Source organism: Rhynchophorus ferrugineus, unplaced genomic scaffold (genome assembly GCF_030347505.1).
Source record: "Rhynchophorus ferrugineus isolate W39M unplaced genomic scaffold, kcgeb_rfMv2 rfM1, whole genome shotgun sequence".
NCBI classification, from domain to species: Eukaryota; Metazoa; Arthropoda; class Insecta; order Coleoptera; family Curculionidae; genus Rhynchophorus; species Rhynchophorus ferrugineus.
Genome location: NW_027472580.1, coordinates 23,993,539 through 24,008,190, shown reverse-complemented (window position 1 = coordinate 24,008,190; position 14,652 = coordinate 23,993,539). Strand labels below are relative to the sequence as shown.

General features: G+C 31.4%; 2 protein-coding genes and 1 long non-coding RNA gene across 3 annotated transcripts in view; 1 reads left to right on the top strand and 2 right to left on the bottom strand.

Moving 5' to 3' along the window:
* The window catches only part of LOC143206535 (uncharacterized), a 553,256-nt gene that overhangs the window by 115,284 nt on the left and 423,320 nt on the right, over positions 1-14,652 (bottom strand). The window lies entirely within an intron of this gene.
* LOC143206525 (cytochrome P450 9e2) overlaps positions 1-14,652 on the top strand; it is a 90,171-nt gene that overhangs the window by 10,883 nt on the left and 64,636 nt on the right. The window lies entirely within an intron of this gene.
* Positions 2,114-13,275, bottom strand: LOC143206528 (cytochrome P450 9e2). Its single transcript, XM_076419121.1, has 7 exons — positions 13,148-13,275; positions 7,883-8,101; positions 7,493-7,822; positions 7,178-7,343; positions 4,900-5,116; positions 4,285-4,527; positions 2,114-2,715 (listed from the first exon to the last, which is right to left on the bottom strand). Exons 2-7 carry the CDS (start codon positions 8,098-8,100, stop codon positions 2,285-2,287), a joined length of 1,605 nt encoding a protein of 534 aa, XP_076275236.1. The 5' UTR covers position 8,101; positions 13,148-13,275; the 3' UTR covers positions 2,114-2,284.

The following is a 14,652-nucleotide window of genomic DNA, read 5'->3' as shown; positions in this document are numbered from 1 at the left end:
AAATGTCCCAGTCACGCCGGTAACCAAACTGGATAAAACCGAATGCCTTCTGGGATAATCTCCAAATTCGTCACTTGCCGGCTTAACGCCAAGGACCGTGGTTCGAAGCCCACGTTAAACAGTAGGTCCAGCCCAGACAAACCTTAGTTGGTAAAAAGGAAACTCTAAAATATAACAAAAAAAACATCAACTTTAAATTAATTTTAAGCCTAAAATTAATTGAATGTTCCAAAAAACAAAATTTAGGGTTTTATTTCTAATGTTGATAGATGACGTCTCCGCGAACTTCATTTGTAAGAAAGTTCGTCTTGTCGGCCAGACTTCGCACGAGAACAAAAGCCACCGGTTAAATAAAAGCGTGTTTATTTCGATCTTAAATGATACCTGTGTTTGACGGCAAAATGGACAGAACACTAGGCTAGGTAAAGGAAGCACGGAAGCGCTATGGAAGTGGTACTGTTACAAAGGCGACAGTAAAAAACTATACATCCTTGCCTATACAAGTTTCGATTAACTGGAACATCACATGCGCACTTGTTCTAAACACAATTGCTGTTAAAAATCAACTTTAAAAGTTATTTTTGTCTTTACATTTTGTTCAGGTAATATAATTATTTCATAGGCAAAATTAGTGGCAGAATAAATAGCGGTAAAATATTATCATTTTATAACAATAATTTTGTAGATTGTTATGGAACAAAGGATATATTTCTATGTTAAATAATATGGAAACAGAACATATTTGAAGATAAAGGTAAGGATGAAATTTGGTCATGTTTGTGTACCTTTTCTGTCTATTTGTTATTATACTTATATCTTTCTGGTTTTAGAAATATTCAATCGAATATTAGAATAAAATATTATAAACAAATACACTAAGAAGGAATGCTAGGGTGTCAGTTGAAAAACTATTAAATTCGTTACATGATCTAGTAGATTTGATAATTTCGAAAAGGATTTTGAATATTGAAAGACCAAACACTAGTATATATTAGGATCTTACAATTATTAGAGCCCATAAGACAGCAGAACGTACAAAAAATAAGTATAAATTACATACATTTCAACAAAATTCAAAATTTGGAATTGGCAAATTTGAATTTTAAAATTGTACACAATATACAATGTAAATATCAACCAAGCCTGCGAGAATAGTTGTAAAACTTTGTATTGTAGAGTGTGTAAGATTTGTGTGTATAGGTATGTCTGAAGCTGTCCAGAGTATATGCTAAAGAATACTCCGTATAAGCATGTGCATTTGGTATATATGTATGAGAAGACAATGGGCACCAATTATTTTGCAGGTAATGTAGCTAGTGCTAGAGAAGAGAAAGCACTGATTAAATTGCAAAACAAGAAATTAGGAAAATCATTCAAAAAAAAAACACACAATGGGAAGCAAAAGGACAATGGCATCGATAACAGAATAGACAATATATCTACAGATTCGAAATCAGTCAATCAATAATCTCAAATTGAAATTGTTAATAACATAGAAGTGGTGCTTATAAATTATACAATTATAATAATATAGTGCTTATTATTTATATGATTTGTGTATGTTTTAAAATGTGCACTGCTGAAATTATATTTTCTTCGTTTATTTTATTCCACTTATTGCAATAAAATTTGTTAAATGATGTTAAATGAATTTCGACGTTATTTATCTGCTCCGAAGAGTCATAATAAACCGAAAGAAATAATAAATCACAAAGCTTCATATCCAATGTCATCAATTTATTCCAACCACTTTCTATTAAATACACTTTGTTTAAACATTTAGCTTTTTTCTTCAATTGATATATCTTTAAAATCGGAAAGATATACTATAAGATTAGAACAAATGCCCATGTGCAGTTCCAGCCAATCGATACTTGTATAGTCATGCATGTATAGGTTTTTTACTGTCGTCTCTGTTACAAGGGGGAGAGATGTCGTCGTGAAGGTCTCTTATACCCGGGATCCGCATGGTACCAATCCACCAGCGTTGCCGACCTTTGAATTTAATGTAGACGTTATAGTGGTGGGCTAAAGGGTTGCAGCTGTCTCTACACATATATAGTAGTAAAAGCATGCAAAGCATGTTATGTCAATATAATAAAGTACCAGAAAATTTTAAGAGAAATTTGTCTTTATTCAAATTAAGAAATATTAACACATTTTATATATCCATTTATTACATTCAACGGTTTCAAATACAAACTACTAATTAATGTATTCACTAATATTTCTAAACTCACAGTGGAATACGCCAGTTAATAAAACAAATTTTTTGTAAAAATATTCAGAGAGAAAGCTTTTTTAAATTAAATAGAAATCCTCCTTTTATTGCAGGAGTAAACGAACCTTTTGCTATTTGAATGGGTTGCTGTAGTTTACTGCTCGGTACTATCTCAAAATGTAAAACGAGCTTAAACAATAACGCCTTCAATTCGATTAAAGCAAACCTGGATGCGATGCACTTTCTGGGACCGCATCCAAAAGGAAAGTACGGATAATCCATAATTTTATCCGCTTGGTCGAATCGTTCAGGATCGAACTTTTCTGGATCCGGATAATAAAGTGGATCTCTATGAAAGCCCATGATTGGTATGGAAATGGTAATGCCGCTATCGATGTAAAGCTTGGGTTCCCCAGGAGATTTATTTTCGATGATGTAGGGCTTGGTGCAAACACGATCTGTTCTAGATACTGGTGGCCACTTTCGCAAGATCTCTACAAAATATCAGAAATCTATTTCAAAACTGTAGCATTGTTTCTAAGAACTCCTAACAGCTGTCAAGAAATAATAATTGGAAAGTTTTGCTATTATGTAAAGATAATTAAAATAGATTCTTTTCAATTATCCAATACATTTTAGATATATTATAATTCCAGTTATTTCCTTTCCTTCTAATGAAGACCTTCTCTCGGAGTTTGGCATCGAAATGCATACCAAGATACATAGCATTCATCGTTATTGTTATATGTGCAGTTTCATTACAACAGGTCAAGTCCCCGGCCTACCATAGTAAACACATTTTTTTGGCAAAATTAGTTTTTTTATTCAACATAATTCCCTTCAAGGGTGATACACTGATTATAGTGACCCTCCAACTTTGCATCGTCTCTTGGACTCGATCTCTTGCGATCATCTTTTCATTCGACGAAATTTTCTTCCCAGCGAGCATTATTTTGAGATCTGAGAACAGGAAATAGTCGCTGGGGGCCAGCTCTGGAGAATACGGTGGATGAGGAAGCAATTCGAAGCCCAATTCATGGATTTTGCCATCGTTTTCACTGACTTGTGATTCTCTTATATCGAAGTAAAAACTCGGGTTTATTACGCTTGATCATCTTCAAACACTGCTCCGAATCATCAACCCATCATTGTTTTTGGTTAAAAGTGAACTCGCGCGGCACCCACTTTGCATAGAGCTTTCTTATACCCGATTATTCGTAAATAATATAATGTACACGTCCAGTTGGTATCTTTAGAGTGACTGCTATTTCATTCAGTTTCACTTTACGGTCATTCAAAATTATTTTGTGGGTTTTTTTAATAGTTTCGTCGGTAACAACCTCTTTTGGACTTCCTCTTTGGTTTCCGGTGGTTATTTCACCACGTCTAAACTTAGCATACCAATCCTTGATGGTTGATTTTCCCTGAGTCCGTAAACTCGGCCTCAAGCTAAGTTTTTGCGTCAACTATATTTTTTTCTTCAAAAATAACTTTTTATTCATTTTTTTCACATTAACAAAAGTTGCTTCACTCAAAATGCTATAATTCAGAAACTAATGATCCAATAGCTGTCAAATTTATACACGCATCTTTTGAGGGTTAGGGCTAAGTAAAAAACATATCGATTTAATTCTAGTAGCGCCATCTATGTGTTAGGCCAGGGACTTTTCAACTAACATGTTAGGAATACTAATCGGTTATAGCATAGATAATAAGAAAGGTTATATTTAAAATAAACAATTCAACTTATCCTTGATCATAAAACTCGATAATCTAGCCGTTACAGTATGGTAGGTACACAATTAATGAATATCTACCTCTGCGTTGGGTTTTGGATCTGGTTTGTGTCACTTTATAGAGTATGAATCACATTAAGTTCTTGTCGATATCTAATATCCATTCCAGTCCGCAAAAACTAACCCTCTAGGTAATGTGATGGCAAAATACAAAATATTAATTTAGCAAGTGAAGAAAAAACTTTCCAATTATCTAATCTTAAGTTCAAACCTCAAAAAATAAGCCTAAGTAGAACCCAAAAATGACAATATCCTCAGAACACTTACCAGATACCACCATATCTAAATACTTCATCTTTAACAATACATCGTACGTAATTTGACCATTATTTTCTTCGAAAGTTCTTTTGATTTCATTCCTCAGCCTATCCTGAATGTCTTGGTTAATCGCTAACTCATAAGATCCAAAACACATGGCCGTTGATATGGTATCAAATCCACCAAAAAAGAAGATTACAGCTTGTGACGTGATATCTTCATTGGTTAAACTTTTCAGTTGGCGGAATTTAGCTAAAAAAATATAACAAATCACTTTAAATTCTATTGAATATTTATGGAATGGTGGGGAAATGATAGCATAGTTAAGCACCGTCGTTGTAAACTTACTATATTCAAAAAATAGTAAACCTTTTAAGAACAACTATAAACAGGTTACTTATTTCTCCAAATTTATTTCGTATCCTTCAAAGTAATCCCCAGAGTATTAGTTTGAAGGAAAAAAATAAATAACATATTCCTTATCTTTCAAGGTCTTAGTATTTTTAACTACAACAATATATCAGTTTTACTGATATAAATGTTACGAAATATAATTTAGAAAAATGCTAGTTTAAGAGAAATTCTTATTGTTGCTATATAATTTCACAATATTATAAAACTTACTTATATCATTTGACTCATGAACAGTAGCAAAAGTATTATCAGAATAATCCTGAACTACATCTTGATAATCTTGTTGAATGCCATTTTTTGCTTCCAGCAGCATATTGATCATATCCGGGCGTACAATACCTTTTTCTTCTCTAGTCCGGACAGTTTCATTGATTATTCTGTGAAAGAACTCCGACGCAATTTTATCCAGAATACATATTTTCAATTTCTACAACATTCAAAACACTATTGTTATATATTACTACAGACTAGATTAAAATTATATTGAAAATTATTAAAAATTATCTTTTGATTACTTTTTTAAATACCTAGATAGGTAGATAGTATATTTAAGTTTTGTCAGCTTCTTGAACATAATATATAATTTGTACGTAATTAATGGAAAGATTTAGTTAATTTACTTTAGATTTCTTGCAGTTTTGCGGCTGTTATTCGTGTAAATACTTCAAAACTTGCATTTACTTATAACTACACTAGCGACCCTCCCCGGCTTCGCACAGGTGAAATGCTGATACTAAATTAAATACACTACAGAAAAAATATGAACGTTGTATATAAAAACATAGCGGCCCGCTCCGACTTTGCAAGGGCATAAAATATATATGCCTATGTCACTCAATGAAAACATGATTAAAATCGATCCAATATTTTTGGTTCATTCATTACTGCCCTTGGCCTGCACGCATTAAATTTGGAGTAAAACAATTCCTCTTCCCCTATACTTACTATGAAGATTTCCTGCTATCTTTGGAATATCTAAATTCATACAATTTTTATTACAGTACACATTTTTAAACGCAAATTTTAAATTTGTAATATCTCCAAAAATATTTGTTTAATTTACATGCTGTAAGGAACCATATTGATCTATATTAATTGCACACTGTATTTAAGGTACTTAATTCGATAAGGATTAATGCCGTATTGCTTAAAATAGCTTCGTAAATAAGCCATTTTCTCACGTAAAAAGTAAACAATAAAAATGGTTAATGTGGGTTATCCCTAAAAGATAAACATATACCATCGCGGACTTTTTTGTAGACCTTTTTATGGTGTACAATACTGTAGTACATTAATTTGATCTAACTCGTAGGGTTAGGCAGCGTTTTTGCTAATTGCTAAATAAGCCTAAAAAAATAGGTTAATTTACGACATCACGTTAGAAACCTCTAAAATTAGCAATGTTGCCTTAGTATATTATGCATGTATTATACATATAAACCTTCCTCTTGAATCACTCTATCTATTGAAAAAAACCGCATCAAAATCCGTTGCGTAGTTTTAAAGATTTAAGCGCACATAGGGATATAGGGACAGAAAAAGCGACTTTGTTTTATACTATGTAGTGATTCCATTTAGATTTACAATTGTAGATGGCTCTTCAGTATTGCGTTGGTATTCATTTATTTTAGGCCATATGGGTGCACACAGTGAACTACCATCGAGGAATGTTTGTAGTCGAAGCTGTTTAAACAATTTTCTTAATAGAATTTTAATAGATATAATTTTTTTTTGAATATATATTGTTTTTACTGTTCCTGTATAATATAATAATATAAAATCAATATCAATATATAAATGAATTAACACGAAACCGATTGTAAAATAAATTATATATTAAGGTGAAAATAGAAATAATTTTTTTAATTTACATTTTAATTAAAGTTAAATTTTGAATAATTTTTAATACAGCATTTGACATTAATAACTCGTCACAAATATATTTTGAGAACCATAAAAGAAAAGCATGTATGAAAAGTGATACAAAAATATAAGAAATATAATGAACTGAAAAATTGTTAACTTAAGTTTTTTTTATCCCTTAAAGAAATATATATTTATTTGTAAATAATTGGCCAAATATTGTTATAGTTTAAATATGATTATACTTTATCCATAAGCATTGCTAGGCTATTAGTCCACAAAGCTTGGACAAGGCCTGGACATCTATTAATATGCCTTTGAAAACAAGAAGGCTCTCATTACAGGACAATAAAATGTTCTAGCATTTAATGTTTTACGTCATCATCATTATTATATTTTTTGGTACCATAAGAATAAATGATATTTAAGAATCATTATAATGTTCTCTGTCTCAAATCGTCGACAGAAAGGTTATCGGTTTTCTAATAAATTGTTGGTCAACTTCAATTACAAAGATCACGAACGAACCCACTGATTGTAAGGTTCTACTTCTTGCTATATTCTTGCTATCTTGCCATCACATGTTTCCCCTACACTCTTCGTATTATTGCTATATTAGAGTTACCTTGTAAACTGTTGGTATTAGTAAATATCCCAAAAATTTTAAACTAGTCAAGAGTCCGGAGAAATTCGTTATCCTTCTGCCCATCAGATAGAAGGTGTTCTTTGGTTGAACCAACGAATCGACCTTAATACCAAAAGCTGTAGTGGCAATGACATCGTTAGTATATCTAAAATGAAATTGTAGATAATAAAATCTTACAACTCAAAATACAAAATAGAAAATTAAAATAAAGAAAGAAAATAATGAATTTGAGCAAGTGGGGTGATTCAAAGGCAGAAAATCAATATTTTGTATACGAAATCTAGTTCATCCCACCTGGTATACGTGTCTTTCATCTCCAGTTCAATTAAATCTTCGTTCTTATTTACGAAATACTGAACAAAGTTATCGGCAGCTTCATTCATTAAATTAAACATAATCTTCATCTTACTACTACTAAAGGATCCGCTTAAAGTCGATCTCATTTCCCTCCATCTTTGACCCTTTAATGAAAACAGATTTCTGGACCATAAAGGATCATCATCTGAATCAATAAATGTGCGATGATCAGTAAAATGATCAAAGTCTCTAACGGTAATTTGCTTCACTAGTTCTGGATCACGCAAAACCAGAGTGGGAATATAAAATTGATAACAACCAGAATATCTAAAATCGAATCAAATAATAATGTCAGGTGGTAAACTCGATGAATAATAGTATACCTACCTAGAATTTGGATGCATATTATACAACCATTCTGTGAATTCACTGAAACTTTTTCTCTTAAAAAGTGTAATCCAAGTATCCCCGAGTAACAGCCATGGTTTGGATTGTTTAACGCCTCTATCTGACCAATATTTCAAGGGTTTCCTAAGAACCTTCCAAACCTTGTAGATAATAGCAGCTGCAAGTATTACCCAAATCATTATTTCTTCAAACGTCATACTGGAATAAATATAAAGCTTTAATAAAATAATTATTTGAATACTATTGAGGTGTGAAAGTCAATAAAAAGTTAGGTAAAGACAACGAATATCTGGCACTAACAAGAAACGTTATAAACTCGTTTCTTATACTTTTCCTAGTTCTTTGATGAGTTAAATAATTAATTTATATTATGGATATAATGCGAAAAACATGTATAATGGAAATCAATGTGTCAAGACACAACATAAAATTCGAATACAGTTTTTTTTACTGTTCTTGTATAATATAAGAATATAAAATCAATATCAATATATAAATGAATTAACACGAAAAAAAGCATGTTTGAAAAATGATACCGAGATATATGAAACGCAAAGCTTGGACAATGCCTGGACATCTATCGATTCGCCTTTGAAAACAAGAAGGCTCTCACTACAGAGCAATAAAATGTTCTAGCATTAAATGTTTTATGTCATCACCATTATTACATTTTTTGGTGCCATAAAAGTACATACTGGAATAAATATAAAGCTTTAATAGAATAATTATTTGAATACTATTAAGGTGTAAAAGTCAATAAAAAGTTAGGTAAAAACTATAAATATCTGGCACTAACAAGAAACTATATTAATTAATATATATTATAATACATATGATATTTTAAAAACACCAAATATTTGTGACAAAATATTGATATCGGAATATGTCTATTATCAGCTGTGAATAATTAGACATCCATCTTGTGAAAAAAATTTTTGTATCCACGTGGGTTTCTAAAATGGTAACACCGCTTGGATAACTAAAAAGCTCATGATTAAACATGATTATAAGAGGCTATTACTTCTTCCAAGTATTTCAAGATACTCTTAAAAAAACTTGAAGAATTCTCTATGTTAGTTTTCTGAATTCTCAAATTTATTATGATCTATTATTCTTAAAGACCACATAACCCTACACCATCGCTCAAGTTCAGAAGGAACACTTGAAAAATCAACCCTTCTTTATTAAAAACACTATTCTGGATCACGCATCAATGAAGTTAACAAAGTTACTTCTAATAAAAATTATAAAACTTTAAAAACATAGACAATAGAACAGTAGACAATAGAACAAGACATAAACTCAGATGTAATTGGTTGGCCAATTTATGAAATACTAAAAACGATTGATGGTGTAACCAAACTGAGAAATATAAAGCTTTAATAGTATAATTATTTGAATACTATTAAGGTGTAAAAGTCAATAAAAAGTTAGGTAAATAATCTTTAAGGAGTAAACACCCTTCTTCAAGAAGTTGAAAATCATGACCTAACAAATTATTTGTCAGGCAGTGTATGGTAGGAATGTGTGTGTCAAAGAATTGTTTCAAATCTAGTACTTTTATATGCACTGCTTCTGATGAATAGAGTGTCAATTCAATAATCCAAATAATATATATTTATTTACCAATAATAAAATATGTAATAATGAACATTTTCTAAAAAATATTAGTAACAATGGAACGTATGAGTACGAAAGTATAAATGATACACATAAAATTATATTTTACGACAAAACCCTAATCATTATTTTTTATTTTGTCTTCTGTATTCGTATCATCAAAATTAAGCCAAACATAGGATGTTATGCTTCCTTTCGCAATCAAATGATTCAAGAAAATCAGTGAACTATAAAACCAAATTTTTGTTTGTCTGGGGGATATCTACAGAGTTATTTTTAAATTTTCAGAAAATTAAGAATGTTATTGATCTTCCTTGTTATTTTATCTCTGCAACTGGTGAAACTGTAAATAACCAGATATTATTAATTTCATTCAACGTTTAAACTTTTTTTGTCTTATAGTAGTATTGACAATAAAATTATATTATATTTATATTAGACTCTTTAATTTTAAAAAGGCAAAAAGATCAATTTTCGCACTTCATCATCATTTCCCCGTGTGCCAACTCGGCTTGAACAAGTAGTAACCAAAAGGAGCTATATTTAACCGATTCCAGCTCTACACTGTAAGTCAATAGTCTTATAAGCTCTATAGTCTTCATAGCTCTTGTAACTTATGACCGAGCACTGTCATGCAAGAGGATAACATCGCGCCTGTTATACCACTAATTAGGAATTTAAAAACTAAACATATTTCTTAAACATTATAAGAAACCTTTCGATTATTTTTAATTATCTTTTAAAATTGGTAGTTTATTTTATAGATTCGTTAATAACATCGCTATATTTTAAGTATTTAGAGAATATCAATATTTTTTGGGATACATATATCAATATTTTTTATTTGTTCTTAAAGTCGATAATTTTTTCTCTGACATATTGATATATCGAGATATCAATATGTTTCTCGATGGCCGAAACCGATACTACTAACCGTAACTAACATTAGTAGTATATACACAGACGCTAATCATGTTTGACAAAATCTGCTGCAAAGCCCAAAGTGCAAGCGATCTAACATTATTTGTCTACTATAATATTATACGAAGTGTGCTTTAAAAATACGGAGAATATTTGGATTGGCGAAAAATATTCCTATATGATAAATATTCCTAGATATTCCTAATATAAGTAATTATAAAATAGCTTCATAAAATTTTAATTCCTCATGTGTAGGTGAGTTACATAATCGAAATTAAAAATACAAGTGTGAGATCTAAGAGTCGAATAAATAAGCTAAGAATTAGGGAATATAATTTAAACCGGTCTGATGTATTTATTGTTTTTGCAATATATTTTTAGGTAGAAAATATGGATAAAAAATTAAAAGAAGACTATATGAATACCTAAAGGTAGTAATGAAAATAAGAGGTCAATTGAAAAGTCCCCGGCCTGACAAATAGATTGCGCTACTAGAATAAAATCCATATGTTTATTAGTTACCCCACATTAACCCACAAAAGATACGTGTATAAATTTGACAGCTGTCGGATCATTAGTTTGTGAATTATAGCATTTTGAGTGAAGAAACTTTTGTTATTGTGAAAAAATGGATAAAAAGGAATTTAGCGTGTTGATAAAATATTGCTGTTTGAAGGGAAAAAATACAGTTGAAGCAAAAACTTGGCTTGATGTCGAGTTTCCGGATACTGCTAAAGGAAAATCAACCACTAAGGATTGGTATGTTAGGTTTAAACGTCGTGATCAGCGAAGATGGTGAACGCAGTGGACGCCCAAAAGAGGTTGTTACCGACGAAAACATTTAAAAAATCCACAAAATGATTTTGAATGACCGTAAATTGAAATTGAATGAAATAGCAGCCACTCTAAAGATGTCAACTGAACGTGTACATCATATTATTCACGAATATTTGGATATGAGAAAGCTCTGTGCAAAGTGGGTGCAACGCGAGCTCCCTTTTGACTAAAAACAATGACGAGCTGATGATTTGGAGCAGTGGTTGAAGATGATCAAGCGTAATAAACCCGAGTTTTTACGCCAATATGTGGCAATGGATGAAACATGGCTCCACCATTTCACTCCGAAATCCATTCGACAGTCGTCCGAGTGGAAAACGCAACAGTCAGTTGACAAGGTTATGGCGCCTGTATTTTGGGATGCGCATGGAATAATTTTCATTGACTATCTTGAAAAAGTAAGGACCATCAATAGCGACTATCATATAGCGTAATTGGACCGTTTGAAGGGGCGAAATCGCCGAAAAACGGCCGCATTTGAAGGAAAAGAAAGTACTGTTTCACCAAGGCAATACGCCGTGTCACAAGTCAGTGAAAACGATGGCAAAAATACATGAATTGGGCTTCTAATTGCTTCCTCATCCACCATATTCTCCATATCTGCCGACCAGCGACTATTTCCTGTTCTTAGATCTCAAAAAAATGCTCACTGGGAAGAAATTTTCTTCGAATTAAGAGGTGGTCACCAAAACTGTGGCCTATTTTGAAGCAAAGGACAAATCGTACTACCAAAATTGTATCGAAAATCCCTTAAAGGGAATTATGTTGAATAGAAAAGACTAATTTTGGCAAGAAATGTGTTTTAGTATGGTAGGCCGAGGACTTTACAATTGACCTGTTATGTAGCAGTTAAAATGAAACTAACTACATAATTTGCATAGATGCATATAGAACAAATGAAAGAAATTATGAATTATTAACAGGAAATTTGTAAGCATTTTCAAGCATTGATGAATATGAAAGGTATTTAAAAATTAATGCGACCTAGTAACATTTATTCTTTAAATTTATGTATCAATTATTTTGATTATTTACTTTATGTTTGAAATACAATGTTTTTAATAATTGTGAATGAATGTTTGAAATACATTCTTTTAATGAACATTTCTAAATTGTAAAAAGTAAATTACATAATTATATCCGCTATATCATTTTTAAAATTGTTTTATTCGTAAATTCACTATTTTCATATACCAACACGTATTACTTCATGTATTATTCCATATTTATGTTTATAACATAAAAGTAAAGAAATGTCATGTATACTTATATTTAATGCTCTGAAGTTGTTACAACTCTGAAAATAATCTTATATATGTCACTTTGTTATAATGTTCAGTAGTATAATAGATGTAAAACTCCTTCAACGGTTCAGTTTTAAATTCATATACGTTTGCAAAGGACATACTTTAAACGTTTTTTTTTTTTGGATAACAGAAAAAAGTCACAGGACATGTCTGACGAATAAAGTCTGGGACTTTGTTACATTGAAGTTTTTGCCAAAATTTATTGAATAAGCAATAACATTTGAACATATCCCCAAATAACAGCCTATTAACCTATTAACTAATCATTGTGCCAGGAACTCATGATATAAAATATATATTCAGCTCTGTATTAAAAAGTATTATTCAACGATGCCTATTGTCGAAATTTAACATAAAATGTTTATTTTAAACCAAATTTTGTTATTATCCATAACATCTGCAAAACATAAAATAAAAGAAAATTAAATATTAAATTTAAAAAAAAATAAAAATTGAAAAAAAAATCATAAATTAATCATAAATAATATTTTTAATTTTTATATTGTTTTTTATTTCTTTTTTTTTCAATATTTAACCCACAAGAAAAAGGATCGATTACCTTCACTAAACAGCATAGGTTTATCATCACACAAGAACCCACATCCCTACATCAAACACTCTGAAGCCTTTTTATATTCTACTGGTCCATGATTTCTCTTTTCGGATCTCACGTTTATCAGAAATACTGTGTGAATGCAAATAAAACAAAAATAAAACAAAACAATATATTTAAGTAAAATGCGTTTATTGTTTTCTGTTGTTACAGATATATACGATTCAGGAAATTTTAAAAACAACGGTTAAAAATAAAAGTGCATTGCCGTGTACGTAGTAATTGTAGTAAACAAAAGGCATTTGAGAAACACTTTCTTATTATTTACATTTTGCCGACAAATTGATTTGTTATTGATTTATAATAATATGTTTTGTCATATAGTCCAAAGTTTCTTTTTTGTCTGGTATTTGAACTGTTTTCAGAATAATCCAGTTCATACTCAGGGATAAATTTTAAAATAACAAATGTTGAATGGAACCGGCTTGGTAATGCAGTGTTAAAGATGATGGGACTGTTATAAAAGTCGGATGTTTAAGCCCATCAGAATATCTCAGTCCGTGTTATTATCTGTAATCAAACGTATAAAATTCTATAGAAAACGTACATCACAGTCAGGACTGTAACTAGATTGTTATCACAAAAGGGGATAGAATTACATCTAAAAGATTTTATACTCGAATCATTTCCATTCTTCTCACTTTTTTTCGCCGACCAATGATGTATAGCCACCATTAAGCACCTTCTAGTTATATTTACCGCTATAAAAAAGACAAAGTATCATCCACGTGCATAAGGTTTTTTAATATTTTAAAGTCTTTTTTTTACCAACGATGCTTTATCTGGGCTGGACCTACAGTTTAACGTGGGCTCCGAACCACGGTTCTTGGCATTAAGCCTACCGACTGGCCAGTGACTGACTTAAGAGACCATCCCAAAAGACACCCGGTCTTACCCAGCCTGGTTGCTGCCGTGGCTGGGATGGTTATTCCTTGTCGGATTTTCCACTGTTGCCTATAAAGACTTTTACAGCTATAATCACCAACATAAAGTACATTCATGCCACAGCAGGATCCGAAACCACGGACTATCGCATCAGTATGAGGACCGTCCTGTCACCTTGACCACTGCGCCAACGAAGCCGGCCGCCTAAGATTTATATTTTAAACATCATTATCATAAACTCATAGCCAAATCTCGGAAAGAGTTGTTGGCAATAGGATGCCACCATTCTGGCCTCAGACAATGTTACTGCGTTTTCTTTTGGGTTAGTTGTTCCTCAAGTGTCATCAACATTGTGTATTATTTATCGTCTTATTTTAAACGAATTACTTCGTTTCTAATACGATCTCCGAGAGAAACATGTAGAACTCTACACATGTCAGACTGTAACAGCAACTAAATCTGATTGTAATATTTCTTCTCTTCCACATGCCATCTTAAAGCAAGTAAAATAAAAACTCCCACAGCTTTGCCGATTCTCCTTATTACTTCAGCAGCAGCCGTAGCAG